This window comes from Cibotium barometz, chromosome 60, assembly GCF_041138505.1.
Source record: "Cibotium barometz isolate CiBa-2024 chromosome 60, ASM4113850v1, whole genome shotgun sequence".
NCBI lineage: Eukaryota > Viridiplantae > Streptophyta > Polypodiopsida > Cyatheales > Cibotiaceae > Cibotium > Cibotium barometz.
This window is the reverse complement of record NC_141105.1, coordinates 4,979,731-5,007,265: the sequence shown is the minus strand read 5'-3', so window position 1 is coordinate 5,007,265 and position 27,535 is coordinate 4,979,731. Positions and strand designations below refer to the sequence as shown.

Here is a 27,535-nt window from a genome sequence, read left to right as displayed (position 1 = left end):
TGATGTTTTTCATGGAGAGCATGATGCTTCCAAAGTGTTAGCATTTGTGGCACAGTTTGACATTGCCTTATGCCGGAAAGTCACATGCATCTGATTCTCAAGTTCGTGAAGCACATGCCATCGTGCTTCATGAAACTTCCATGATGGCCCATGAAGCCCATGCAGATAGGGCTGCCCCGTTGAATAAAGGGAAAAGAAAAAGAGAGGACCATGAGTCTCATGCCAAAAAACTCAAGGAATTTAAAGCAGGTGACAAGTCTGTTAAGTTTGATGTTTTTCATGGAGAGCATGATGCTTCCAAAGTGTTAGCATTTGTGGCACAGTTTGACATTGCTTTTAGCGATGAGGACTTCACTGAGAAGTCTAAAGTACGCCATGCTAGCATGTTTTTGAAAGGGACCGCTGCTCATTGGTGGATCACTGAAAAGATCACCAAGGATCCCATTTGCACCTGGAAGGAGTTTAAGGACAGATTCTATGCTCAGTTCCTACCACCAAATGCGGAGCAAACTCTCACCAAATAGTGGGATAGACTTGAGCAAAGAGATAATGAAAGTGTGCAACAATATGTCAACAAGTTTTGGAAAGTGTTGTTGGAGGTAACTCCTTCTATGCAAATCACTGAGGATGAAAGAAAGAGGAAGTTTCGCTCCGGATTGCAACCAGCTTATCGTTCGGGCATTGAATTGCACCCGAAACATACTTTGCAACAGCTCACAGCCTCTGCTCTTGCTACTGAGCAATTGGTGCTCAAAATTAAGCAGGATCAAGGCGGTTCAAAGGGGAAAGACAAGGCTATTCCAAATCTGCAAAAAGGTGGATAGCCACCTAAAAAGAACTTCCGGGAGACCCACAAGGGAGGTAAAGCTGAAAATACCTCATCTAAAGATCAGGGCCCAAAGAAGAACAAATTTGGCTTGACCCCCGAGCAAAGAGAGCAATATGCCAAGGAGGGAAAATGTTTTTCTTGTGGTAGCAAAGAGCACATGTTTCGACAATGCCTTGACCGCAAACCAAAGCACGAGGACAAGCAAACCAAGGCTAATGTATGTTGGGTTTTATGCTGTGTATGCACCCAGAGGAGTGCTAGTGATCATCAGCAGATTACTGGGACACTTTTTACTTCAGTTAGTGGAGGTTTTTTCCCCACAGTTTAGCTTAGTTTCACTTATAAACAGTTTATAAGTGTTTTGGTCCACCCGGCACATTTTATGGCCGGACATGTGAACACATCTGTTAGGTCACTTTATTATGTGGCTATTGTACTTCACATAATCAACTCAATACACAAGAGTCGTGTTCTCTCTCTGTTTCGCCACGTTTGTGTTTGCAGTACCTCCAAACCCTAACCCTAACAGCTGAAAGCCTTTATTTGGTATCAGAGCTTCCAGGTTGGCCTGCCCTGCCCGTACTGCTCCACGTGGTCTGCTGTACTGTTCCGTACGACTGCCCTGCGCGCATAGTTGCAAAAAAACGCGTTTCAAACTTTAGGCTACTCGTTTGAAACGTGCAAACGTTTCAAACGTTTGAAACGCGTTTTTTTGCTGGGCCAGTTTTTTTTTATGATAGAAAACGTACGATGCAGTATCTCCTGGCATTTCAGTTTTGAAAGTGACGCTTGAAAGAGACGTTTCCAGCCTTTGAAGTCTTCCAGGTTTGCTTGCACCCCTACCTACGCACCAGTCCTTCTCCCCCGGCCCCTACGCACCGTAGGTAACAGGTTTGTACTAACCCTAAATCCTGATTTTTTCTGATTTTGGACCAAATTTCAGATTTGAAATTTGGGCATTTTTTGCCAGGTTGCCTACATTGGTGCATGCACACCTTGCCTACGCACCAAGCCTACTCCTCCGGCCCCTACGCACCCTGCTTCTCAGGTTTTTAATAACCCTAAATGCTGATTTTTTCTGATTTTGGACCAAATTTCAGATTTGAAATTTGGGCATTTCTTGCCAGGTTGCCCAAATTTCTTCATTCATTCATCATGCCTCGGGCTAAGGATGCCATGTGGAACCACGTAACTCCTGTGAGCAGATATGGGGGTTCAGGCACAGAAAGGTGGAAATGCAATTTTTGTGCCAAAGTGTCAGGTGGGTCTATTATTAGGGTAAAGGCCCATTTTACAGGAGTAAGAGGGGAAGGCATTGGCCCTTGCAGTCAAGTACCAAGAGAGGTTGTAGCGTCTCTTCAGCAATGGAAGAGAGAACATGAAGCAGCAAAGGGAATTCAGCCTATTGATGATGATGTACAGGATACAGATTCTGTAGGTGATGTGTCCAAAAGAGCTAGGACAGAGGATGATTTGCAGAGTCAAGCAGGTGGGTCTAGCTCCATTCCTGTAGCCCACTGGTATTTCGGAATGGGAGTCATGCCTTTGGGAGAGCCACTGCAGTTTTGAGAGAGACTCAGCTTCAGCCAGTCTCTTGGTGGGAGAAATATGGCATCGGTACTCCAGTTCTGGTAAGTGCCCACTGACAAGTTACAACTTACATGTAATAAGTTTGCACTTTGAAGTAACAACTTAGTACTTACAACTTATATAAGTTGTTTCTTCTTATTATTTATAAAGTTTTCTGTTATCTTTTGACAGAAACGCCTTGCATTACGAGTCCTCTCACAGGATTGCAGCTCTGGTCCATGTGAGAGAAACTGGAGCACATGGGCCCTCTTCCATACAAAGAAGAGGAACAAATTGTCCACTGCTCAATTAGAACGGTTGGTGTATTGTCATTGCAACCTCCGTTTAATTGAGCAGCAAGGCAATCCCATTGAGCCGCGCCAAGTGAATGTCGACAAGATCGACATAGAGAAAGTGAAGGACGTACCAGAGATCCCTGCTGAGGAGCGCGACATCTATGCCATGCTATACGAGGAGATGATGGCACCAGCTACTATGACACGATCACGGGCACCGACATCAGCAGATCATGCATCTACGAGTGCTGAGGCTGAGGCTGAGGCTTCATCTTCTTACGACACAGACTCACATTCCTCAGAGGAGGATGATGCTGAGTAGTTACTAGTTACTACTAGTGACTCTTGACTCTTGACACTTGAGTCTAGAGTTGAGAGTCCAGACTCCAGACATTGGAGACCATTTGTTTTTTCAGAGTTTTTGTATTTGGTCTTTCGGTACAGACATCTGTATTTCAGATTTCAGATTTATCATTTGACACTATTCACTAGTGCTTAGTATGTTGCTTAGTATGTTGTAAGTTGTAACTTGTAACTTCAAACTGGTTATGCTATTAATAATTATATGGGTTTTTGCCATCTATGATCTAATTCCTGATTCCTGAAGACTGCCATGTATCATGTATGATGTATCATGATTCATGTTACATGTATGATCATTGTATGATGTAAATTGTAATCATGTATGATGTATTAAGAATCAGGATTCAGTATGAAATTTGAATCATGGATTCATCATTCATGATGTATCATGATTCATGTATATGAAAGTTGAATGTAGATTTTAGCATTAAACTGTACCAAACATAAATTTATGGACACCCCCCTAAAAAAAACCTGGAAAAAACACCTGAAAAAAAATTTGAAAAAAACTTTTAAAAAACTTTTGGAAATTTGTTTGAAACGTTTTTGAAACGTTTCAAACACGTTTCAAAAACGCGTTTCAAAAAACGTGTGGCAACTATGCCTGCGCGAGTATCTACTCTGTATTCTGTCCGTACTGGTCCCCGCCACCAGCTGCACCAAAGGTACAGGATATCGCCTGTTCTGTACTGTATCCGTCAGCTGCAGGTACAGTCGCTCAGCATTATATAGTACTAGTTGATAGTACTTGTTCCCCTGATGTACCTGCTGTGTACCTGGTCGCCCTGCTCCGTACAGACAAGGACTGCAGCCGTACAGTCAACGTACCTGCACAGTACAGCTGACCAGAACCTGCTACGCACATCTGAAGTCTACAATCGATTGCAGTTTCGCCTGCTGCTTCCGTACTGTACCTGCTCGCCCTGCTTCCGTACCTGCTTCCGTACAGTACCTCGACTGTAGCTGCTGTGTACCTGCACAGTACAGTCGACTGTACTTGTTTGTTACAAATACCATAAACTGCTCAGTACAGTAGTGGTAAGCATTACATATTTTGAATTTTGGGCATTTTTATTTTCTCTGTGAAAATCTTCTGGCAGATACAGTCAGACTTTCTTGCAAAAAAAACTCTACAGGTTTCTTGCAAGGTCTTGGGTGCAGTAACTGGGCAATTTTTGGGCATTTTGGCACTGTGTAAGCCATTTTTGTTGCTCTACTCAGTCAGTGGTGCATTGTGTTGCACATTCAGAGGATTGAGAGTGCAGGCATATTTGGGTTACCTGTATTCAGTGGAGTACAGTTGCTTTTAGGGTTCTTGCTATTGGGTTTTTTGATACACAGGTACAACATTGTGCATTGGCATAATGGCAAATCAACAACAGAGTGATGTATTCACGTATTTGTCTAAGGAAGACAAATTGGACGGCACGAACTACTCCTTGTGGAGTTTTATGCTGAAAAATGTGCTTGTGGCAAAAGGTCTTTGCGATTTTGTTAGTGGTGATGAACCACGTCCAGGTCCATTGGCTCCAGAGACTCCTCCCCAAGGGGGTGCTCGTGGACGAGGACAACAGTGGTACAGGCTCCAGGTCAGCCACTGCGTGTTCAAAGAACAAGTGCTCAGAAGACATGGGATGTCAGAGATGCACAAGCCTTGTCACTCATGGCATTGTCAGTACAGAGGTCTATTATACCTCATATTTGTTCAGCTGCAGGATTTGAGAGAGCAACTCATCAATGTGGATGAGATTATTCCTGAGACACAGCTTGTGTCCACCATCTTGCACTCTTTGCCAAGATCTTACTTGGCTTTTCATACCTCTTTGAACCTCAGCATGAGGAATGCTGTTCCCTCAAGTATCAGGAACTTGTTGCTCTCTTGCTACAAGAAGAGCAAATGAGGAAGAATATGAATATGAACACAAGTGTTGAACAAGCATTTACTACAGGTCAAAAGGGAAAAGGCAAATCTCGGCCAAAGAGTTCAAATCAGAATTCAGGTGATGGTGGTTCATCTCAGGATACCAAGAAAGGTGATGGACAGCCCAAGAAGAAGGGCAAATGTCATTACTGTAAGAAGCCAGGTCACTACATCACAGAGTGTGGAAAGAGGATTGCCAAAGAGAAGGCAAAAGAATCTGGGATGTCTGTAAATGATGCCTCTAAAGCTCCTCCAGAGACTGCTTCTTTTGTTGAGGACAGGGATTACTGTTTCTATACATGCAGCTATGATGCCTCTTGGTCTTCACAGGCACTCAGTATGACAGAGCATGCATGTACTTGGTATTTTCATAGTGGTGCTTCAAAGCATATCACATCTCGCAGGGATTTGTTTTGTCATGTAGGCCCTGCCCCTGTTGGCAAAACTGTTCAATGTGCCAACAATGCTTCATATCCAGTTCGTGGCATTGGGGAGATTCAACTCACAGCCATTGATGGCTCTATTCTTCGCCTTACAGATGCCTTATATGTACCAGGAATAAAGAAGAATTCGTTGTCCATTTCTTCTTTAGCACATTGTGGTATGCAAGTCCACTTTGATGATGATAAATGCATGGTCAGAGACAAAGCTAATGCTTTGACCTTGATGCTTACTGGTACATTATGTCATGGACTTTATCAGTTGGATGCATTTCAGCCAGTGGATCAGTCTGCTTATAATGCATTCACTCTTACTCCAGCTATGGTTGATGCGGAGTTATGGCATGCTCGCATGGGGCATGTAAATTTTGGTAGTCTTATGCTTATGCAGCGACATAACATGTTTACAGACCTACCTCTCATGGAGAGGCCTCCAGATCACATTTGTGAAGGATGTATTTTGGGAAAAATGCATCGGTTTTCCTTCCCACATGATCAGGCTCTACGAGCAACTGCAAAGTACACAGTGATCTTTGTGGTCCCATGCAGACGAAGTCATTAGGAGGTTGCTTCTATTTTGCTACATTTATTGATGACTTCTCTCGTATATGCTGGGTCTATCCTTTGACACAGAAATCACAAGTATATGATGCATTTTTGGCCTTTGTAGCACTTGCTGAAACAGAGTCAAGATGCAAGGTTAAGACTCTCCGTTCTGACCGAGGGGGGGAATATATGTCACACATGTTGAATTCCTTTCTTGAGAGTAGAGGTATAAAACATCAGTTTACCACTCCTTATACTCCACAGCAGAATGGGGTTGCAGAAAGGAAGAATCGGTCACTCATGGAGATGGCCAGATGTATGCTAAAAGCAAAGAGGCTACCACATATCTTTTGGGTGGAAGTTGTCATGTGTGCTTGTCATATTTTGAATCGATGTCCTACAAAGGCATTGGTTTCCATTACTCCTTTTGAGGCTTGGCATGGCCGCAAGCCTTCGGTATCACATTTTCGTATTTTTGGGTGTCTTGCATATGCACACATACCCAAAGAGTTGAGGAGGAAGTTGGATGATAAAGCCACAAAATGCATTTTTGTTGGGTGGCAAGGGCTACCGGTTATATGACCCACTATCCAGGAAGATATTCACTAGTCGGGATGTGATTTTTGATGAAAAATCAGAAATTTCCATGGCTGGTTATGATGCAAATCAGGCTGAAAATGATGTGTTTGAAGGTCTACTACCTATGGAGTTTCATTCCATAGTTGGTGATCCAACTCATGAGGGTACAGGACAGCCAGCAAATCATGAAGGTGGTGCAGAAATTCAGCAGCAAATTGAGCCAGCAGCTGAACCAAATATGGGGCAGCAGGCACCACAGGTCAGACATATACCTAGATGGTATTTGAGGACATTACAGGACAGCCATCTAGAGGGTCCTCTTGCTGGTCGTACTCGTAGGGAGACACGCACCAATGAGCATGCACACATCATGGATTTGAATATGATTATGGCAGCCAGTTTACAGGATGATGATGAGCCTGATTCATTTGTGGATGCACGAGACAATGTGCATTGGAACAAAGCCATGCAGGATGAGCTTGATTCTATTAAAAGGAATCAAACATGGGATTTGGTTGATCTGCCCAAAGGCAAGAAAGCAATTGGTACTAAGTGGGTCTATAAGTTGAAAAGACATGCAGATGGATCCATTGACAGGTACAAAGCCCGTCTAGTTGCAAAGGGCTATGCACAGAAGAAGGGCATTGATTATGAGGAGACATTTGCTCCTACATCCCGTATGTCAACACTTAGGTGTGTCATTGCATTGGCTGCACATCGTAGTTGGGTTGTTCACCAGTTGGACATAAAGACTGCTTTCCTACATGGGGACCTCGAGGAGGAAGTTTATGTATATCAGCCCATAGGTTTTGCAGAACATGGTCATGAAGGGAAAGTATGCAGGCTGAAAAAGGCCTTGTATGGTTTGAAGCAAGCTCCACGAGCTTGGTATGCAAAGATAGATGCTTTCCTACTCACTCAAGGATTTGTGAACAGTCCATCAGAAGACACCTTGAAAGAAGAGACAGATCTGCTGGTCATCAGTCTTTATGTAGATGATCTCTTGCTCATGGGATCTAATGATGACAAAATTGCAGCTTTTAAAGAGATACTGCAACAGACATTTGACATGTCTGATTTGGGGCTTGTACACTACTATTTGGACATACAGTTTGTGCAGGATAACAGAGGCATTGGGTTGTTGCAATCTCGGTATGCTGCTAAACTGATTGCAAGCCTATTAGCACTCCTATGGAGCCAGGGATGAAACTGTCACTACAAGATGACAGTATTTCCTTTGATGCCACTACATATGCTCAGGCTGTTGGGTGCCTTATTTACTTGTGTACTACACGGCCAGATATTCTGTATGCAGTCTCTCAGTTGAGCAGATTCATGCACAGCCCGCGGTTGTCACATTGGCAAGCTGTGAAGCGTGTATTCCGGTACTTGCAGGGTACCTTGTCTCTTGGATTGCTTTATCCTGAGGGGGGTGACATGGAGTTATACGCTTACAGTGATTCAGATTGGGCTGGTGATTTTGATACCAGACATTCCACTAGCGGAAATTGTTTCTTTCTTGGCTCTTCATGCATTTCTTGGCTAAGCAAGAAACAGACCACAGTGGCCACTTCGTCTTGTGAGGTAGAGTACAGAGCAGCCTACACTACTACTGTTGAGTGTGTTTGGCTGCGTCGTCTCATGTTTGATATGGATATTTCAGTGGAGGAGCCTACACCTATCTATACTGATAGTCAGAGTGCCATTGCTGTCGCCAGGAATCCTGTGTTTCATGCTCGCACGAAACACATTGAGATTCACTATCATTTTGTTCGGGAGAGACTCCAGGCAGGTGATATCAGTCTGATCTAATGTCCTACAGATCAGAATGTGGCAGACATCTTCACCAAGGCATTACCACGTCCGAAATTCGAAGCATTCCGCACTGCTTTGAATTTGTTTCCTTTTGGTGGATGATGTACAGTGATCACATATCACTCCAGGGGGGTTTGTTGGGTTTTATGCTGTGTATGCACCCAGAGGAGTGCTAGTGATCATCAGTAGATTACTGGGGCACTTTTTACTTCAGTTAGTGGAGGTTTTTTTCCCCAGTTCAGCTTGGTTTCACTTATAAACAGTTTATAAGTGTTTTGGTCCACCTGGCACATTTTATGGCCGGACATGTGAACACATCTTTTAGGTCACTTTATTATGTGGCTATTGTACTTCACATAATCAACTGAATACACAACAAGAGTCGTGTTCTCTCTCTGCTTCCCCACATTTGTGTTTGCAGTACCTCCAAACCCTAACCCTAACAGCTGAAAGCCTTCAATGTACATGCAGTTCCCGATGTGCAGGGAAACACAAATCATGATGCAAAAGAGCGGATGGTATGCAAGGCTTGGGGTCAAATCAAGGATCAGCCCGCCTTATTCATGTTTGATGACTGTGCAACTGATAACTTCATTTCTATACAAACAGCAGCCGCTTTGGGTATTGAGGTTGAGAACATGGGACCTCAGATTGAAGCCGAAGCTGCTTTTGTTGGTAAAGAGGTGCAGGTTATCCCATTGATAGGGAAGTTGCGCATACATATCCAGGGCTACCTTGATAATGAACATTTCTTAGTTGCACCACTAAATGGATGTGATGTATTGTTGGGCAAGCCATGGCATCATAGGCTTGAGCCCCGCAAAGAGTACAAGACCAACATGATTTCTTTTATGCATAAAGGCCGCATGCATTTCATTGATGCTGGCAAAGAAGGGGATTCCATCCCAGTTGTATCTCACATCCAAATTAATAAAGCAATGAAAAAGAGTCTTTCTGCGTACTTGGTTTTTTTTCGTGATAGCATTGTACCAAGTCATCAAAATGTGGATGCTATGACTAATGATAGGCTGAATTTTCTTCATGCATTCAACGAGTGTTTTGCTGATGCATTGCCAGGTGAATTACCTCTCCAAAGGCCTGAAGATCATCGCATAGATCTTGTGTCAGGTAGTTCTCCACCTAACAAACCCGCATACCGAGTGAGTGCCGCACAACAAGAAGAGATCATGAAGCAGGTAAATGAGCTTTTAGAGAAAGGTTTGGTTCAGCCTAGTTTCTCACCTTATTGCTCTCCTGTGCTTCTTGTTCAAAAGAAAGACGGCTCATTCCGCATGTGTGTGGACTATAGAGCTTTAAACAAGCTTACCATCAAGAACAGATTCCCAATTCCGCGTATTGATGACATTTTGGATAAGCTTGATGGTTCGGCTTGTTTCAGTCAACTTGATTTGAAGAGTGGTTATCACCAAATACGAGTGGTGCCATAAGATGTCCATAAAACTGCATTCAGGACAGCCTTTGGATTATATGAATTTTTGGTAATGCCTTTTGGTCTCACCAATGCTCCTGCCACGTTTAATCATATGATGGATAGGATATTCCGACCCCATCGTAAATTTACAGGAGTATTCTTTGATGATATCTTGGTTTTCTCCAAGAATGAGCAAGAACACAAAACTCATTTGGTCACAGTGTTCGAAGAGTTGCGGAAGCATAAACTTTTCATTAATGCCAAGAAAAGTGAGTTCTTCCTTTCAGAGATACATTATCTGGGTCACATTGTATCCAAGGATGGAGTAACAATGGATCCTGCAAAGATAGAGACCATTCGAAATTGGCCAGAATTGCAAAACGTACATCAAGTACGTAGTTTTCTAGGATTATGTTTATATTATAGGCATTTCATAAGGCATTTTGCTATGATAGCCACCCCTCTACATGATCTCACAAAGAAGAAAACCACTTTCAAATGGACTTCAAAAGAACAGGATGCTTTCTTGCAGCTCAAGCATGCTATCATATGTGGACCCGTATTGATTGTTTCTGACTTGCAAAGATCATTCGTAGTAGAATGTGATGCCTGTGGCGATTGTATAGGAGCTGTCCTAAATCAAGAAGGACATGCAGTTGCATACGAGAGCCGTCGTTTGCATGATGCTGAGTTTCATATGGATATCTCTGAAAAAGAGCTCTTGGCTGTAATTCATGCCTTAAAGATATGGAAACATTATCTTCTTGGGGCTGAATTTGTAGTCAAGACAGATCATCAAAGCTTGAGATATTTTCTATCTCAAACAAAGCTTTCAGAGAAGCAGATGAGAATGGCAAACTTTCTTTCCATGTTTCATTTTCAGATTGTGCATACTCTGGGAAAGAAAAATGTGGTGGAAGATGCATTATCCAGGAGGCCTTATGTAGCTGCAATCTCAGTGGCGTCTCATGGGGACTTATCTGCTATGCGAGATTTGTATCATTTGGATGCTGATTTTTGCCATATATGGATTGATTTGATGGCTGGTCATTCACATGGCTCTTATGTTATCAACAAGGGTTATCTTATGAAGGATAATTGCCTATGTATCGTGAAGGATTTGCGTCCAAAGGTTATGGAGGAATGTCACGCTCCACCTTATGCTGGTCATAGAGGTATCATGTCCACTACACGCATGATTGAGAGACATTTCTTTTGGCCAAGCATGCGTAAAGACATTGAGGCTTATGTACGTGCATGCATTACTTGCCAAAAGGTGAAATTTGACAGGCAAAAACCTCCAGGTTTGCTTCAGCCATTGCCTATTCTCTCGCAACCTTGGGAAAGTATTACTATGGATTTTATTATGGACTTCTTGATCCCAGCATGGGAATGATGCTATTTGGACCATTGTGGACAGGTTTAGCAAGCAAGCTCATTTCTTGCCCGTCAAGAAAACCATTAAAGTTGATCATATGGTAAAGCTTTTTCTTGCTAATATCTTCAAGCATCATGGTATGCCTAAATCCATTGTTGGGGATAGAGATCCCAGGACTACGAGCCTCTTTTGGAGGGCTTTATTTGATAACATGGGTACTAAACTTGAGTTTTCATCAGCTTATCATCCCCAAACGGATGGCCAAAGTGAAGCTGCAAATTCAGGCGTGTTGGATCTGTTGAAGTGTTATGTGGCAGATCAAAAGACTGCATGGGAGAAGTATCTTCCACTTGTTGAGTTTGCCTACAACAATACGATCCATGCCTCCCCGGGAAAGGCTCCGTTTGAGATAATTTATGGCAGAGTGGTATTGCCACCCATCCTTCGTACAAAGGATGAGATTTTTGCAGCTGATGAATATGTTCGTGACTTGGATGTAGCCTTTGCTCAGGTAAGGACCGTACAAAGGATGAGATTTTTGCAGCTGATGAATATGTTCGTGACTTGGATGTAGCCTTTGCTCAGGTAAGGACCGCCATTGCAAGATCTCAAGATAAGCATAAAATGGCTGCTGACAAGCATAGAAGGCACATGTAAGTCAAAGAAGGTGATTGGGTCTTGCTGAAATTTGAGAAGGCTAGGCTTCGGAAGAGGCCAGGGCGAGAAGGATCATATCCTAAGCTTTCTCCTCGCTATTATGGACCCTTCAAGGTGATTCAAAAGATCAATGAAGTGTCATACAGGCTTGCTTTACCTAGTCATTGGAAGATTCACAACGCATTTCATGCGAGTCTTTTTCGGAAATATGTGGGGCCAGATCCTGATGAGCCTGTCATAGAAGATCCGCCAGAGATTGATGAGCTTGAGGAGATCCTCCAGCGAGAACAGATTGTCTTTCACAAGGAGCGAAAGCTACCTGCAGGAAAGCTTTCTAGAAGATACCTTGTGAAGTTCAAAAATTATTTGCCTATTGATGCCAAATGGGTAAATGAGGATTATTTTGTTGACTACCCACAGTTGTTGCAGGCATATCTTGAGGCTTTTCAGTTGAGGACAACCCTTTAGAAGCGGGGGGGGATGTCACCAATTGGCCGACCATTTGGACCATCTTCAGTTTTGTGTCTCGTTCACTTGAGGCCAGGCCGGTGTCTCATGTGAAGAGGCCAGTATTTTTGCTTAACATGGACGGGAGCCAGACTGGTGCCACCCGTGTATGACCTGGACTGTGTTCTATCCATGGGATTGTCACGCCATGGAAGAGCCAGTATATGCGCCGTCTTGCCTATGGGACTGTCACTCCATAGGAAGGCTCGTGCCTCGAACTGTGTTTTACCTATGGGACTGTCACTCCATAGGAAGACCAGGATTTATGTTTTATGTCGTGCCATTTTTGTGCCGACAGATATTTTGTACTTGTTCCATGAACGGGAGATATGTCCATGATACTATTTGCACATGCACTCATGTTTTGCATGTTTGAAAATGTTTTCGCATGACTTGTATTTTTGTGTTTGCCTGCTTGACGTGCCACTTACTGAGCGGGGACGCCTGCCAGTGAGTCGTGAAGTTTGCTCTGTGAGCGCCTGTTTGTGCGTGGTCTTGGAACACGAGTGGGGCGCTCTCCGTGGATTCCAGTGAAGGCAGAGGACCGTAGAGACTGGACCACTCAAGTGGTCGCTCTACCTCGAACATCTACTTCGAGCCTCTTGTTTGGTACTGTATTCATTTGTACATGGACATCATACCGAAAGTGGGCAGTGGGCTAGATTCGAGTGTATATGTTTGTTTTTTCTATTTGTTCATGCTTAATCGCATGGGCTTTAGCTTGGGCGGGCTTTACATTGGTATTAGAGCCAGACGTGCAGGGAGTAAGTGTAATAAACTCCGAATCGAGCAGAGGAGAAAATCCATCGCCGGGTTTCTTCTGGATTCGAGTCTGTGGGTTACTTTTTGTATTCCAAGGCCGAGTGGTATGGGACTCTTAAGCGGGTAGATAGAGTGAAGTCAGATGAGGATGGGAAGACGGCATGGTTAGATATACGTGGAGACAGTCCTTGTGCTATTGTGTATCTATGAAAAAGCAGGAACCTTTTGCCATGTTTATTTGAGTTTTGCCTGGTCCCTGTGTCCTTGTATACGTGTGTTTGTGGGTGAAACCCTTAGCCTTGGTCGTTTTCATGCACGAGGTTTTTGGACTGTTTGCTGTGTTATTCAGAGAGCTGGTTGAGGTTTGCAGAGGGCTGAGTCCTAAGCGCTTTTTGGCATGCATGGGAGTTTTTTCTTTTTGCAGTACCTTAGATAGGGAAGGTGATGCAGGAAAGGATTAAACCCTAGTGCATGCATGGAGTGTCTATCAGAGCGTGGGTGTATGGAAGAGAGAGAGAGAGAGAGAGAGAGAGAGAGAGAGAGAGATTGTATTAACGTCTTCTAGAGGCCAAATTGGCCTATGAGACAAAACAGATGTACAAAATGTATCCAGTCCTCTGAATGTCATGGATAAGAAAAAAAAAGTTACAGTGAATATAAAAGTAAAACTGGAAATAGATCTGTCAAGTGGGAGGATGGAGCTATATCTTGATCTAGATCTAGGGTTCAATGCAAGGCTATCTCTAGTATGCTATAATGTGGACTGTAGCATGTGCTGGGCTTGCTCTCGGGCTGCTGTACAGCCCTACCCGCCATACATAGATAGTCGTGGATGTCTTTCTGAGTGGGTCGTGCAGGACGTGCAAGGGCTGCGCTGTGCAGGGTGAGGGATGTGTGCAGGCCAAGGTGTGGGTCATGCCAAAGTGCAGCGTGTGGGATGCGTGTAGGACAGGTCACGTCATGATTTTCCCCCCCAAAAATTGGCCAATACTTTCCCCCAAATTTTTGGGCACCCAAATTTTTCAGCGTTTCATAAACAAGCAAACGTATGTGTATGGAAACGTATGCTTGGCCAATCATACGCGTATGAAAAAAACTATGAGCAGAGCTATGCTTCTAGGCTCCCCAAGCTGTAGCTAGTAATCCTCCTCCTTTGCAAGTCTCTTTTCATCCAAAACCTTTTTCAGGTGAGAAGAAAGAGTGTGAGGAGCTTTACTCGGACAGCTCGCTTGGGAAGTGGATTGCCTTTTTGATCTGAATATGTACACTGGCGCTGAACGTATTAGTCACATTCAGAATATGCTTCAGCATAAGGCCTTCACCAAGTGGAAGGACCTGCGTGTGAAGCCAACAACATGGGTTGATTTTTAGCTTGTGTGTAAGACCGAGTTTGTCTCTATGAACAAGATAGACAACTTCCGAAAGTTGTTTAAGTTGGAGATGGGAAAGAAGAGCTTGGGCAACTATTTCAAGGAGTTCAAAGACCCAGTGAACTGTTGTAAGGCCCTTGAGGAGCCTCATATGTTGGTTTACATGCTATACCTGTTCGGCCTTCTACCGGATTATGAGAATGAGGTTATTTGGAACCACATACCTCACGCAAGAGCCAAAAATCCTCTAGAGACAAGAAGCAAGGGCATGTTGCAGCATCTAAGGAGGGTTAGTCGTCACAATGCAATTCCAAGAAGTGCTCCAAAGGCAAGCGAAGAGTGCATCGTTTTTACTGAGGAATCGGTGGCAAAGGAGCAGAAAGACAACCTATGCTTTGAGTGCAATCAGCCCGATCATCACTATAGGAATTGTCCGAAGAAGAAGCCTTTGGGCGATAAGACCTCGGTACATGTTTTGGAACTCCAAGGTATTTCTTTGATCTCTTGTGTTGAAATTCATCATCTGGGTCTACATGTATACCTATCTCACTCTGGGTCTACATGTATACCATCTTGAGTGATGATATGACCCAAGTAAAGGAGCTCTGTTTTTACAAACTCGCACTTGGGCCAATGAGATGCTAGCCCAAAGTTAGGACCAGCAGGTCCTTGATTCAAAACCCCACAAGGTGCTTTCTCGGCAGCATTGCCTATGGGTGGATTAAAAAAATGGGCGGTGAAAAATGGTAACTACGGGAGTGTAACATGCAGCGGAAGTATTCGTATTGGAGGATCCTGTCACACAAATGCTCACACCGTCTTTTGTATCCAGAGTTTCGCGAGTTTAGCAATCCACTTTAAGACTTCAAACTTTAAAGCGATATGAGAGAGAGAGATGAGAACTGTACACCGTATAGGGTCCCGAATTACCCATTGAAGGACCCCCTATCCCGTTACCGAGATAGTATTTGCCTTATTATCTTTAAAGAGACTGACGGTGTGACTGACGATAAGCCAAACGCAAGACCTCTGAAGACCAAGTGTTGGGCTGAACTGTACATTGCTGTAGAAACACCAAAGATGTCCAATCTCGAGCCTATGCACTCTTCCCAACGGAATGAGGGAGGGATGCAAAGCTAGGGTTGAGAGAGGGGCTGTTTGGGACTGTTCTAGACTGAGTATGAATGCTGTAAATGAATATGAATGTTGCGTTTTACTTTCACCAAGTGGCTGGAGCAAAACTATGAGATGATGAATGCTGAAAACTGTATGGATGCAGAACACGCAAGGTTGACTGTAGGCTGAATGCTGGACTGATGTGTTATGCTGATGCAAGATGGCTGAATGCTCATGCGTTGAGGCGCCTACTGCTGTAGGAGAAAAACACTGAGAGAAGGAGGCTGAAACTGCAATCGCTTTGCTCCTTGTGAAGACGCCAAGCGCTTGAATGCTCCTTTGCTGAATATGATTGAATGAATGAATGATGATGCAAGGATTCTATTTATTTGGACTCATGGAGCCAGTCCGCTGGCTACTAAGCCAAGCGCTTGAATCCTCCTTTGCTGAATATGATTGAATGAATGAATGATGATGCAAGGATTCTATTTATTTGGACTCATGGAGCCAGTCGCGGCTGGCTACTGAGCTGGCCGACTGAATGAATGATGATGCAAGGATTCTATTTATATGGACTCATGGAGCCAGTCGGCTGGCTACTGAGCTGGCCGACTGCTCATGTCCAATAATAAATGCATAAATGTGTATAAAATGCTGAAAATGATGGGAAAAATACCAAAAAAATCCTAGTAAATATCTTGATAAATACTGGATGATATCTGGGGTTCCTGCAATGGTCTAGAGGCTATGCATGAATGATGTGCAATATGCAGGATGCTTTCTGATGCAAACCCTGAGGTTTCTATTGACTGTATATGCATGAATGCGTCTCTTTAAGTGGGTTAAGGGACTTAGATTGACTGACTGACTTGCTATGGTTGAGAATGACCTATGTAGCTACTTGACTTATCCTGGACTGAGGATTACAATGGGGTCACGGTGTACGACAAATATCATCCTGAATGGAACTAATACTGTTACAATTTTGCACTGATGATGATGAGCCAGTTTGTCACCATGCACCACAGTGCAGAGAGTGCATGTAACATTCCCTCCTGCTTAGCTTGGCGGCAGGTTCATGGCTTCCAAGTAGTCTGCCAACAACTGAGGGTACTCTTAAAAGAACTCCTCGTCTAGCCATACGGCTTCTTGGGTATCTTGATCTCAAAATTTCGTATAGAACTGACGTATCTGTCGATCGGAACCATGCTTCCAACGATGAAGAAGGATATGCTCGGGCTCCATGACTTTACCTTCGTCTACCACGTTTGGCTGCTGTTCATCTGAAACATCAAACACTTCTGGTCCAACATATGGTTTTAGCCAAGAAACATGGAAAACATCATGCATTGTGCAATTGGTAGGAAATTTTAACTTCATGGAGACATCACTTAACTTCTTAACTATTGAGAAAAGTACAAAACTACGGAATGAAAGCTTGGGACAACGTTTGCCCACTTGTTTCAATCTTTGTTTCATGATATGCAGATAGCTCCAATCCCCTTCCTTGAAGTGGACATCTTGTCTAGACTTATTCGCCTGTCTGCTATATGTCCTGTGCTTTGGTCAAGCGGTCCTTGACTGACTCAATGATCTTGGAAAATGCTTCTGTGGTTTTATTATCCTCTAGAGATCGAGACACCAATCTCGTCAAAAGAGAAGAGGAACGACGACCAAAGGCTGCTTGATATGGAGTCCGTCCAACACTGGATGAATGAGTGTCGTTCAAGATAGCTTGGACCAATGGAAGATAATGTTCCCATTTGGACCGCTGGTCGTGACAATATGACTTGAGAACATCAAAGGCCAACTGGTTATAAATTTTTGTTTGGCCGTCTGTCTGTGGATGGAATGCACTAGACAACTGTAACTTAGTTCCGAAGTTTTCAAATAATGTCCTCCAGAAATGCGAGGTAAACTTGGAATCTCTATCTGATGTAATGGTGCTAGGCAAACCACAAATTGGGTACCAATGCTTGAGAAACAGACGAGCTACGTCCTCGGCTGTGGCCGTATGCTTGCATGGGATGAGCATGCAGAATTTACTAAAGTGATCCACAATGGTGAATTATTGAGTGTTACGGGATTTGGTGGATGCTGGTAGAGACAAAGTCCATGGATATGTTGATGAAAGGTCCGTCGGGGATAGGCAAAGGTTGAAGTAAACCAGCCTTCTTTGTATGTGGAACCTCTACTTTTTGACAAATCTTACAGGCTTGAACATGTGAATAGACATTACGCCTCATCTTTGGCCAATAATAGGATCGTTCTAATTTCTCGAGGATACTGTTGATACCCCTATGTCCTCCAGCTAAGGAGGCATGGGCATCATGGAGAAGAGCGGAACGCTTTTTTCGAATGACACAGAGGCGGTTCTTGAAGAGCAACCACCCGTTTTGTATTGAGTAATGGCCTGGCTCAGAATTGAGGGCCAAACTGTACTGAGTACCAAACTCAAGGGAGTCGACACATTGGTCTTTCATACTATCTAAGTCCTTCTCCGTGATTTCGAGAATGGTAGATTCTTGGACTGCCTGGATGCCGGCCTTTCGACTAAGAGCATCTGTTACTGGGTTATGCTTACCAGGGATGTATTCAATCATTCCTCCGAATTGTTGGAAGAGTTGACTCCACTTGGCTTGTCGATCACTCCACTGGGCACTGGGCATAGTTTGAAGCCACTTAAGTGCTTTGTGGTCTGTATTTACTTTAAAAACCTGTCCATAAAGAAAAGGCTTCCAATGTTTGAGCACCGTGAACACACCCAAAAGCTCTTTGTGATATACCGAATAACTCTTTTCGGTGACATCCAACTTTCTATTGTAGTATGCCACGGATCTTATGTCCTGCTAGAGAATTGCACCTATGGCTACATTGCTTGCATCGGTAATGACCTCGAAAGGTTCATCCCAAGATGCTAACTTTAATACATGGGCTTTTGAGGTAGCTTTCTGGAGTGCACGGAATGCATCAAGTGCCTTACCTGTAACTGAGACTTTCTGCTTGCGAGTCTTCATCCCCTTGAGCAAGTCGGTAAGAGGTGCTACAAGGTTGGAAAACTGATGGACATGGGTACTGTAGGCCTAACAAAGACCTACGAATGAGCGGATTTCTTTGGCGGTCTTAGGAATGTCCCAATCTAAGATTATCTGAACGTTTGATGGATCCAGTCTAATCCTATCGGAACCAATGATATAGCCCAAATACTGAACTTTCTTAACACCAAAGACAAACTTTTTGGCGCTTATGTAGAGCTCATTATCTCGCAAAACTTGCAAGACTTTCTCCACATAATTCTCATGATGCTCCAGAGTGGCTGAGAAGACTAGTATGTCATCAAGGAATATCAAAACACAATTCCCAATGTGGACTGCGAAAATCCTAGACATCATCTTATTGAAGGTTGCGAAGCCCAAAAGGCATGACTACGAACTCGTAGTGACCACGCTCTGTCCAGAAAGCTGTTTTCGGAATGTCAGCTTAAAAAATGCGGACCTGATGGTAACCACTCTTGAGGTCGATCTTAGTGAAAAATTTAGCACCGTCTAAAGGCTCCAAAATGTACTCTATCCATGGCATAGGAAACTTATTCTTAATGCTAAGTTTGTCTAATGCCCTATAGTCTGCACTAAGGCGTGCAGACTTGTCCTTCTTTTGGACAAATATGATGGGTGCAGCAAATGGTGAGGAAGAAGGCGGAATGAATCCGGCTCGGAGGAGTTCAGATATCTGTTTTTCTAACTCGCCCTCTAAAGTCTTGGAAAGACGATAGGGAAACTTGCTAGGAGGATCTGATCCAGGGACCAAATCAATATGATGGTCCTTACGGTGAGAGAGTGGGAGATGGGGGGAGAGATCGTCCCTAAGCATAATGTCCTGATGTCTGGACAGGAGGTTTGCTAACTCTGCTAACTGAGGGACTGAAGATGAGATGGATGCTACCGATGAGGTAGAGGCTGTTTGAGCATAAACATAAAGTAGTGCTCCTCCTCCTCCCTTGCGGATAGCTCGTCGGGCTTGGAGATGCGAAATCAATGGGATGCCAAGGATGCTTCTATCCCCACGAATCATGAAAGGCTGAGGAAAACCTTTATAGATAGTAAAAGTTTTCTGTCCGCAATCGGGAATAGGCTCATATTGACGGAACCACTGAATTCCTAAGATCATGTGACACCCCAATAGAGGCGAGAATGAAATCTCGTTGGAATGAGGCCTTTTGAACATCAAAGGCAAACTGTTGTGCCTTCTGAGAAATGTGGGTGTGGAGACCAGGTGTAAACCCGACCACATCCAGATGATGGAGGCATTGGGGGCATGCAACCATGATTGAAAGGTGTCCATGGTGTGCGAGGAAGCTAAAAGAAGCTTCAACGGTGCACATGTAGGCCCAAAATAGGAGTTTTAGCTCACTTTTGCCTTATGCGTAAACGCACCTTTAAGGTAAAAAATGGTCTTTTGAGGTGTTTTATGCGTGTAAAAACGATGCTCCTCTAAATATTTAGAAATTTGGAAATTTTTTTATCTTTTTTTGAAACAAATTTAAAAAATTTTGGGTTTGGTACGACCGTACGCTCACAAGCGAATGCGTGTGGCTTTAGGTTGGAACGGCTGCTCAAATTTTTATTTATTTATTTTGTTTTTGAAAAAAAAGGGTTTGGTACTGCCGTACGCTCACAAGCGAATGCCCATGGCTTTAGGTTGGAACGGCTGCTCAATTTTTTATTTATTTATTTTATTTTTGAAAAAAAGGGTTTGGTACGGCCGTGAGCTCACAAGCGAACGTCTGTGGCTTTAGGTTGGAATGGCCGCGCCAACTGGGGAGAGATGGTGTCCTTAGAACTGCCCATATCGAAAAGGACTACAAACTCTCGGCCCTGAGCAGAGCCATAAGCTCGGATGAGGCTTTTCTGTGGAGCATCGCTCTCACACTCTTGCTTAGCATCAAATACCACGAATGGCATTGGATGTATAGAAGGTAAAAGTTGAACCGCATTGGTGGTAGTAGGCGGGGAGGAGCTGGGGAGGCTGTGGCAATTGTGGCAGAAGGGGCTTTAGCGGCTTGTTCCGCTTGCCATTTGTGGCAATCCTTCTTACCATGCCCTATGATGTGACAGAAAACACATCTGTTTTCTGACTGGTACTTCTTTTGCTCCTCTGGAGGAAGATAACCTCCAGTAATGCCTGCTTTAGCCTTTTCATCGGGGATTTTCTTAGGCTTAGATTCTTTATCTTTCTTACCCCCTGAACTGGAGCTATTACTGCTGTCCTTCTTAGCATCTTTAGAAGATGCATTACCTTTCCTTGGCTGTGTAGCAGATTGCTGTTGCACAGGTTTGGTACTGGACTGTGATGACTGCTTGGGCTTGTCTCCATTCATCTTCATTTCTTCATTTTGAGCGAGAGTCAAAGCACGGTCATATGTACTGGGTTCAAAGTTACGGACTGTGAACCGAATGTTAGGATCCAATCCACGAATGAATTGCTCTATCTTGGCCTGCGCAGATAGCCCTAACTGCTGTGCTAAAGTAATAACCTTGTCGGAAAACTGAAGCACTGGGGATCCGTTTTGTCTGAGTCCATAGAACTCATTTGCCAGACCACTCATGTACTGGGGCGGGAGGAATCTGGTCTTCAGGTCATGGACAAAGGTATGCCAGCTAAAGCTGTGACACTTGTGGTCTGGTCTGTATAAACATTAGACCAATGCTACCACCAAGTGACTGCCTCACCAGTGAGATGGGGAGCCGCTACGTGGACTCTATCCTGAGGATATGTGATCCTAGCTAATGGAAAATGAACAGTAAATTGATGAATAAACTGATTTATTGCTAAATGATCACACTAACCATCATACTTACTGAAATTTGGTTGACTATGAATGACGGTAGTTGATGCTGCGGACTGCTGCCTGGTGGCACCTAAGGCGGGGGATGCTGAAGAGAGGTGTTGGTATCTAAGATGAATGGCCTCCTTTTCCCTTTGGTGCCCGAGTAACATACGTTCTCGATCGAGCTCTCGTTGGTGCTCTCGAGCGGCGAGTTCAGCCTGACACCGGTTTTCGTCGATCCTGTGTTGGGCTTCCTCATAGTCCCGCCTTCTTGCTTTTTCTTGTTGTTTTCTTGCTTTTGAAGATAAGCTAAGTACCTGTGCCACATTCCTTACGAAGGCCCGTTTCATTGGTATCAAAGTGAAGGTTATATCTCTCTCCTATGAGGGATAACATCTTTACATGCAGTGCTTTTTGCTTTTTCTTCAAGCAACGGGTAGCATACACCACCAAGAAGAGGACCAAGCCACCAAAAGTGGAAAGCAAATCCAAGAAGACTCATGAACCCACATGGTCAAAGAAACTATGACCAATTTGGACGCTAATCTCCAAGATCTCGGCTTGAGGAGAATTTTTTGAGCAACTATCTAAGAAGATTGAGCAAATGTAGAAAGGGGATGAGCAACCAACAAAGGAGGATGTGGTTGAAAATCAAGAGTCTTTATCAAAGAGATCTTCCTCAAGGAGATTGCTCAGTCCTCCACCTTCTTGTTGAAGGAAGAGGAGCCATTCCAAAACAGCCACTCTCATCGTGGGAAAAGTCGACATGGTCGGAAAAGGTCTAGGAGTCCATCTTCTTCATCAAGCGTTTTATCTTCCTCATCATCATCATCATCTTCTTCTTCCCCTTCTAGGTCACCCTCTCCACGGCATGGAAAGAAAGGGAAGAAAGGTTAGCGCAATGCTAAGGAATTCAAAGGAGGAGGAAGGACGGTGCGGTTTACACCATATGATGGAGCTTATGGTTACATTGACAAATTCCTCACTTTTATCTGGCAATTTGATATTGCTTTTGGTTTCAAAAACTATTCGGAGTCATCCAAGATTCGCATGGCTAGTTTACATCTTACGGAGACAGCCAATGCATGACGGGTGCACTGATGGTTGAGGGAACATCTCCCAAGAAATGGAAAGACTTCAAAAAGCAATTTTATGATCAGTTTTTACCTAAGAAGTTTGAAGATGATGTGCACCTTGCATGGGAAAGATTGCGGATGGAAATAGGTGAGACAGCTGATCATTACAACAATAAATTTTGGGATGCATATCTTAAGATTACTACTTTTAAAGAGATTTCTAAGGAGTCTAAGTTAAGAAAGTATTGGGCTGGTTTGTATGACAACATTCGAGATTTTTTGAATGTATGACAAATGATACCATCCAAGATTTGATGCACTCAGCTTTAGTTGCTGCCAGGGTCTACATGGTAGACAAACCAAAGAAAAAGACAAGTATTGCAGATCAAAAGTCTTCGGTAATGTGGAAGTGTGAGAACTCCAAGAATAGGTTTCAGCCCATAAAGCCGAGGGGTATTCCAAACTCGTACAAAGGAAAGCACAACTTGACCAATGAGCAAATACAGGTCTAGCGCAAGGAAGGAAAATGCTTTAGATGTGCAAAGAGGGGCACATGTCGGCCTAATGGCCAGATCGTCCTAAGGGACCTTGAGAGCAAGTAAAGTCCAAGGAAAAGTCTAAGCTAGTGGTTGGTGGGATTTTTGATGTATTGGGAAACACTTCAGAACCCGAGGCTAGAGAGTTACCCCTCTGTTGGGGCAAAGTGTGGGACAAGAATACTCAAGTGTTTTTTGACATGGGGCAAAGTGTGGGACAAGAATACTCAAGTGTTTTTTGACATGGGAGCCACAGCTAATTTCATTTTCATAGAGTTTGCGGAATAGTTGGGTATCAAACTTGAGGAGATGGGACTGGCCTTGCATGCGGAACAAGTGTTTCATGGTGATGCAGTGGCAGTAACGCCTATCATTGGTAAGCTAAGGATTCATGTCCAAGATTATGTGGACTATGAAGATTTCTATATTTCATCTTTGAAGCACTCGAATGTCATCTTGGGGATGCCGTGGTTCCATAGGAAGAGTGTTATTATCCAGATTCCCGCGAGGACTATTTCTTTTAAGCATAAGAATAAGGATATGACTATTGTAGCAAAGAAGAAGGGAGATACCGTGCCCATTGTATCCCATGTATCTATTTCCAAAGAAATAAACTCTTCCATCTTTGTGCATATGATATTTGTAAACGATAAGAGTGATGACTCAGTGAAAGATTTGAACTCTCTTGAGAGGGAGAGACTACAGTTTCTAGAGGGATGCAAGGATTGCTTCACAGATGTTATTCCAAGAGAGTTGCCTCCCGAGCGACCAAAGAATCATGTAGTAGAGTTGATTCCATAGAGTTCACTCCCGAATCGACCTCCTTACTGTGTGAGTGCAATATAACAAGAAGAGATTATGACACAAGTGCAGGACTTGCTATCAAAGGGGTTTATACGGCCTAGTTCTTCATTCTTTTGTTCTCCAATGCTTCTAGTGCAGAAGAAGGATGGCTCATTCTGCACGTGCGTGGATTACAGTTCCTTGAACAAGATTACAATCAAGATTCGGTTTTCTATACCGAGAGTTGGTGTATTGGATCGGTTGGAAGGTGCGGCATTCTTTAGTTCGATTGACTTGAAGAGTGGCTATCATCAGATTTGGATCGAGCCACAGGATATCACACGATTGCTTTCTGTACCACTTTTGGATTGTATGAGTATTTGGTGATGCCTTTTAAACTCACAACTGCTTTGGCTACCTTCAACCACATGATGGATCGGATCTTGGACCACATCGGAAGTATGCATGCACTTTCTTTAATGACATCATTGTGTTTTTCAAGACTGAAGAGGAACACACAAAGCGTTTAGTTAAGGTATTTCAAGAGTTGCAAGAGCACAAGTCGTTTATCAATGGAAAGAAGAGTGAGTTTTTCTTAGAAGAAATACATTACCTTGGACATATAGTGTAAGGAATGGATCTAGCAAAGCTTGAGGCCATCAAAAATTGGTTAGAATTGAAATTCGTACATAAGGTGCGCAGTTTCTTGGGGTTATGCTCCTATCAGCAGGTTCATTAGAAACTTTGCCACCATTGCCGTTCCTTTGCATGATCTAACCAAGAAGAAAGTAATATTTAGATGGGGTGATTGTCAGAGACATGCCTTCAACTTATTGAAGCAGAAGCTTACTACTAGACCAATATTGCTTATTCCAGACCTAGTGAAACCTTTTGTAGTGGAATGTGATGCAAGTGGGGATTGTATAGAGGAAGTTTTGCAACAAGAAGGGCATGTGGTCGCCTTTGAGAGCCGAAGATTGCAACATGCCGAGAAACACTTGTAGGTTTATGAGAAAGAACTTCTAGCCGTGATTCATACTCTTACTTCATGGAAGCATTATTTGCTTGGGGCTGATGTCATGGTGAAGACAGATTTTCAAAGTTTGAGATATTTTCTGTCCCAAACTTCGCTTTCTAAAAAGCATATGAGGTGGGCAAACTTTTTGTGTATGTTTCATTTCGAGATTATCCATACAATTGGAAAGAAGAATGTGATTGCAGATGCTCTATCTAGGAGACCACAGGTACATTCAGTGACCATTGCCACAGAGAGTTGAATTCCATGAGAGATCACTATGTGCATGATGAAGACTTTGGTGGGATTATGCGAAAGCCAGAGGAAAAGCAAACACTTAATCACCACTACTTGAAAGATGGATATTTGATGATGGATACACGGTTATACGTAACCAAGGATTCGAGGAAAAAAGTGATTGAAGAGTCACATGTACCACCTTATGCAAGGCATAGAGGTATTTCTTTCACTACGCAGGCATTGGAAGGGTGCTTCTATTAGCCTAGCATGAGAAAGGATATTGACAAGTATGTATCTGAATGTTTGAGTATAATCGTCACAAGACTCCATTGGGAATGACAGTCTTTGGACCATTGTGGACAGGTTCAGTAAGCAAGCTCATTTCATTCCAGTAAGGATTTTTCTGGCACAGGTGTTCAAACATCATGGAATGCCCACGTCTAACGTTGGTGATTAAGATCCCAAGACCACTAGTTTGTTTTGGAGGGTATTGTTTGATAATATGGAGACGAAATTGGATTTTTCTTCCTCGTCTCATCCACAGGCGGATGGCTTGAATGAGATAGCAAATTCAGCATTCAGCTGTATTGGATTTGTTAAAGTGCTATGTTGCAGAATATAACCAGAGTGGGAGAAGCATCTTCCACTAGTAGAGTTTGCTTACAACAACACAGTGCATAGTTCCACAGGAAAGGCACCGTTTGAGGTGTTTATGGCTAAGTTGTACTATCACTACTTCTAAGGACTAAAGGATGAGATCTTTGCAACAGATGAGTATGTCAGAGATTTGGATATGGCTTTTGCACATGTACGGATAGCCATAGAGAGGTCAAGGGCTAAGCAAAAAATGGCTACGGATAAGCATAGAAGGGCGGTGGAGTACAAGGAAGGTGATTGGGTATTGTTGAAGTTTGAGAAAGCAAGGATTCGCAAGAAGAAGGGCAAAGAGAAGGTTTATCTTAGGTTGTCCAACAGGTACTATGGACCTTTCCAAATATTGAAAGAGATCAACGATATGGCTTTTAGACTAGCATTACCCGATCATCACTATGCTTTTCATATGAGGCTCCCAAGAGGTTATAAGGGTCTCAAACCTTTGGAACTAGTGAACAAGAATCCACCAGAAGTTGAAGAGCTAGATGAAGTTCTTCAACTAGAGCAGATTGTCTTTCATAAGGAAAGAAGGGGATCACATGGCAAGGTTACTAGAAAGTACCTTGTCAAGTTCAAGAATTATTGCGCTATGGATGCCAAGTGGGTGGATGAGAACTTCTTTGCAAATTATTACCACTATGGATGCCAAGTGGGTGGATGAGAACTTCTTTGCAAATTATTATCACTATGTCAGAGAGATGTTACATGCAGGGGAGATCAGTTTATCTTACTGCGCTACACACGATAATGTTGGAGATCTATCCACAAAGGCTTTACCTCGAGAAAAGTTTGAAGCTTTCCGCAAAGCTTTGGGCTTACTCTCATATAGAGTGATTTGCTACCTTGTACAAGTTCACACTTCCACTACAGGGGGGATTTGTAGGCATATGCTCACTTATGGTAGTGCTATGTGTGAACAGGGCTTAACCAAGGGCACTTTTTCCCATGTGGTTTTTTCCCTTGGATATCAAGTGTGAAAGGACACTCTACATATAATATTTTGTACTTCTATATTATATGGATGTGACACACATGCAAGGGTTGACTTGCATTTTGTGGCTACCACACTTTTGGCTCTCTCTCTCTCTCTCTTATTTCTATGTGAGCTTCTCCATCCTGCACCTAACCCTAATGTGCAGGTTTGTGTGTGTGTGTGTGTGAGTCCAACACCAACATGCCATGCATCCTGTTCCCATCCTGCAACTGAGCAAGTACCTGTGAACCTTGACAACAGCTCTCCTCACCAAATGACCTAGCTTGCCTCTGCATGAATGCCGATATCAACCTGTACACCAAGCTCCCAAATCAATGCTCATCCTAGGGATGAAGACTCGTGTGCCTGTACCCTCTAATCTAGAAGGCCATTTGCCTGGGGAATAGGTGTGGCTCATCTTTCTTGAAAAGAATACCTGCCTCCACTGCCTCCAGAAACGCAGATGAGATAATGCCAAAAACGCTGTTGTGACCAGCCGGCAGCACGTGTACCAAGAAGAAGAGAGGGAAGAGGAAAACATAGCACCTTCAGCACCTCCTCTGGGGAAAACGCAGCCATGCTGCCCAGCACCCCCTCTGGAGAAAAATTCCGCCATGCTGCCCAACATCTCCTCTGGAGAAAAAAAAATGTAGCCAGGCTACCCAACACCTCCTCCTCTGGAAGAAAACGCAGCCATGCTGCCCAGCATCTCCTCAGGAGAAAAACGCAGCCAGGCTGCCCACCTTCAGAGAAAAAACGCAGCCATGCTGGCTGCCCTTCACCTGCTCGCAAGGGTGAAAAACGCAGCCAGAAGAGTACATTCTTTGGCCGCCCCAGTCCTGCAGAAAACG

The 27,535-nt window shown here is 43.6% G+C and overlaps 2 protein-coding genes across 14 annotated transcripts in view; both read left to right on the top strand.

Annotated features, from left to right (window-relative positions):
- EMB2746 (RNA-metabolising metallo-beta-lactamase family protein) overlaps nucleotides 1–27,535 on the top strand; it is a 175,332-nt gene that overhangs the window by 33,729 nt on the left and 114,068 nt on the right. The window lies entirely within an intron of this gene.
- LOC147604905 (uncharacterized) lies at nucleotides 2,037–3,216 on the top strand. The gene is made up of 3 exons (XM_086793892.1): nucleotides 2,037–2,107; nucleotides 2,343–2,460; nucleotides 2,591–3,216. Exons 1-3 carry the CDS (start codon nucleotides 2,037–2,039, stop codon nucleotides 3,014–3,016), a joined length of 615 nt encoding a protein of 204 aa, XP_086650018.1. The 3' UTR covers nucleotides 3,017–3,216.

Excerpts from the sequence above, each read along its gene's own strand:
- LOC147604905 (XM_086793892.1), top strand. The coding sequence starts at position 2,037 with ATGGGGGTTCAGGCACAGAAAGGTGGAAATGCAATTTTTGTGCCAAAG. Across the intron at positions 2,108-2,342 it reads CAGGTGGGTCTATTATTAGG|CCCACTGGTATTTCGGAATG; the intron begins GTAAAGGCCCAT and ends CCATTCCTGTAG. Across the intron at positions 2,461-2,590 it reads GCATCGGTACTCCAGTTCTG|AAACGCCTTGCATTACGAGT; the intron begins GTAAGTGCCCAC and ends ATCTTTTGACAG.